The sequence below is a fragment of the Chaetura pelagica genome, unplaced genomic scaffold, assembly GCF_000747805.2.
Source record: "Chaetura pelagica isolate M959 unplaced genomic scaffold, ChaPel_1.0 scaffold577, whole genome shotgun sequence".
Lineage (NCBI taxonomy): Eukaryota > Metazoa > Chordata > Aves > Apodiformes > Apodidae > Chaetura > Chaetura pelagica.
The window spans coordinates 47,046-48,326 of NW_009953912.1; the positions used below are offsets into that span (position 1 = coordinate 47,046).

Sequence of the window (1,281 nt, forward strand, 5' to 3'; positions counted from 1 at the left end):
CATGCCAGTTATTCCTACAGACCACACAGAGTGCAGCTTTATGTTGCCTCAAAGCAGGCAGACATAGTCTTGGTTATAGTTGTTATCTACATCAAATCAGCAGCACTCCCCTGTCCAACTGCAGCGTACACAGAAGCTGTGGCAAGAGGTGTGGCCTTTGGAGAGTCAAAGTCCACAAGTCAGTGAGAGTCTGGCAGCCCTGTGAAGCAAACTTAAATATTCTCATTATTTGAGCTCACATGCAACTGCAGATGAGAACTCTGACCAGCTGGACTGTGAAAGGCTGAAAGTTTTAATAATGGTTTTTTATGAGGTTAGACACTTCAAAGCTCAGTGTAGACCACAGATTCCAGTACACCATGAAATCTAACAAAATCAGTTACCAAATTAGTGCAATTACAGTGTGTCCTCTTCATTTCTTAAGAAGCTGGTGTCTGACTATAACAAAAGGGGCTGCAAATCCACTTCCAAAGAATCCACACATTAGTACAAGTAATCTCCATTTGTTGTCCACAGAAAATGGAAGATTCTAGAAGACAAAAAATAACGTTAGTCTTGACATCAATACAGTAATTAATTCCTCATTGACTGAAAATGATTACAAGCTCAGACCGCTAAAAGGTGGAGTTACACTGACAAAATAAATATTTTCTCAAAAGAATTTCCCCTCCTCTCAAAGAAAGGCAGTATTTAGAACAATGGCTTGAATGTGACCCCTGGAGGTCATTTGGTTGACTCAAAGCAGGCACAGTTTGCTAAAGGCTCATCCATTCAAGTTCAATTGTCTCTGATGATACAAAACTCCAGTTTACTTAGGCACCATGTTCCAGTTTTTAATTACTAAGACGTCCCTCATGTTCATTTGGCATGTAAAACTAGTTTTTAGGTGCAGGACTTAAGAGACCAGGCTCAGCAGAAGGTACATCAGAAAGCGTTTACAGTATCATTGTTGCACTTCATACTGCAATGCTCATCATCTGCACCAGTGAAGGAAAGTGTTGCAGGGAAGGACCTTAAAAACCACTGGCACCACAACTTACAGTGTTATCAGAACTCCAAGCCCACCCAACACCAGCTACAAACCTGCCAGCAGAGCACTCACTGCTCCTCACACCGGTACCCACCTCGCTAGGGCCTCACAACCCGAGTGAGCAGCCTCACCTTGACCACACCCGGGGCAGGACGGGCCTACTCTTCATTCCTGCCCCTAATGCGAGGCAGGACGGCCCCACGCTGCAGCTTTACCGCCACCCTGACCCCCGGCCTCCCCCCGGTGCCTCC

General features: G+C 45.2%; 1 protein-coding gene across 1 annotated transcript in view; it reads right to left on the reverse strand.

Moving 5' to 3' along the window:
* Positions 1-412: 412 nt before the first annotated feature.
* Positions 413-1,281, reverse strand: part of LOC104392128 (cytochrome c oxidase subunit 7C, mitochondrial) — a 22,742-nt gene continuing 21,873 nt past the window's right edge. Inside the window, exon 2 of the mRNA XM_010001487.1 lies at positions 413-529. Within this exon, the coding sequence (XP_009999789.1) occupies positions 413-529 (117 nt within the window). The remainder of the gene's footprint in view (positions 530-1,281) is intronic.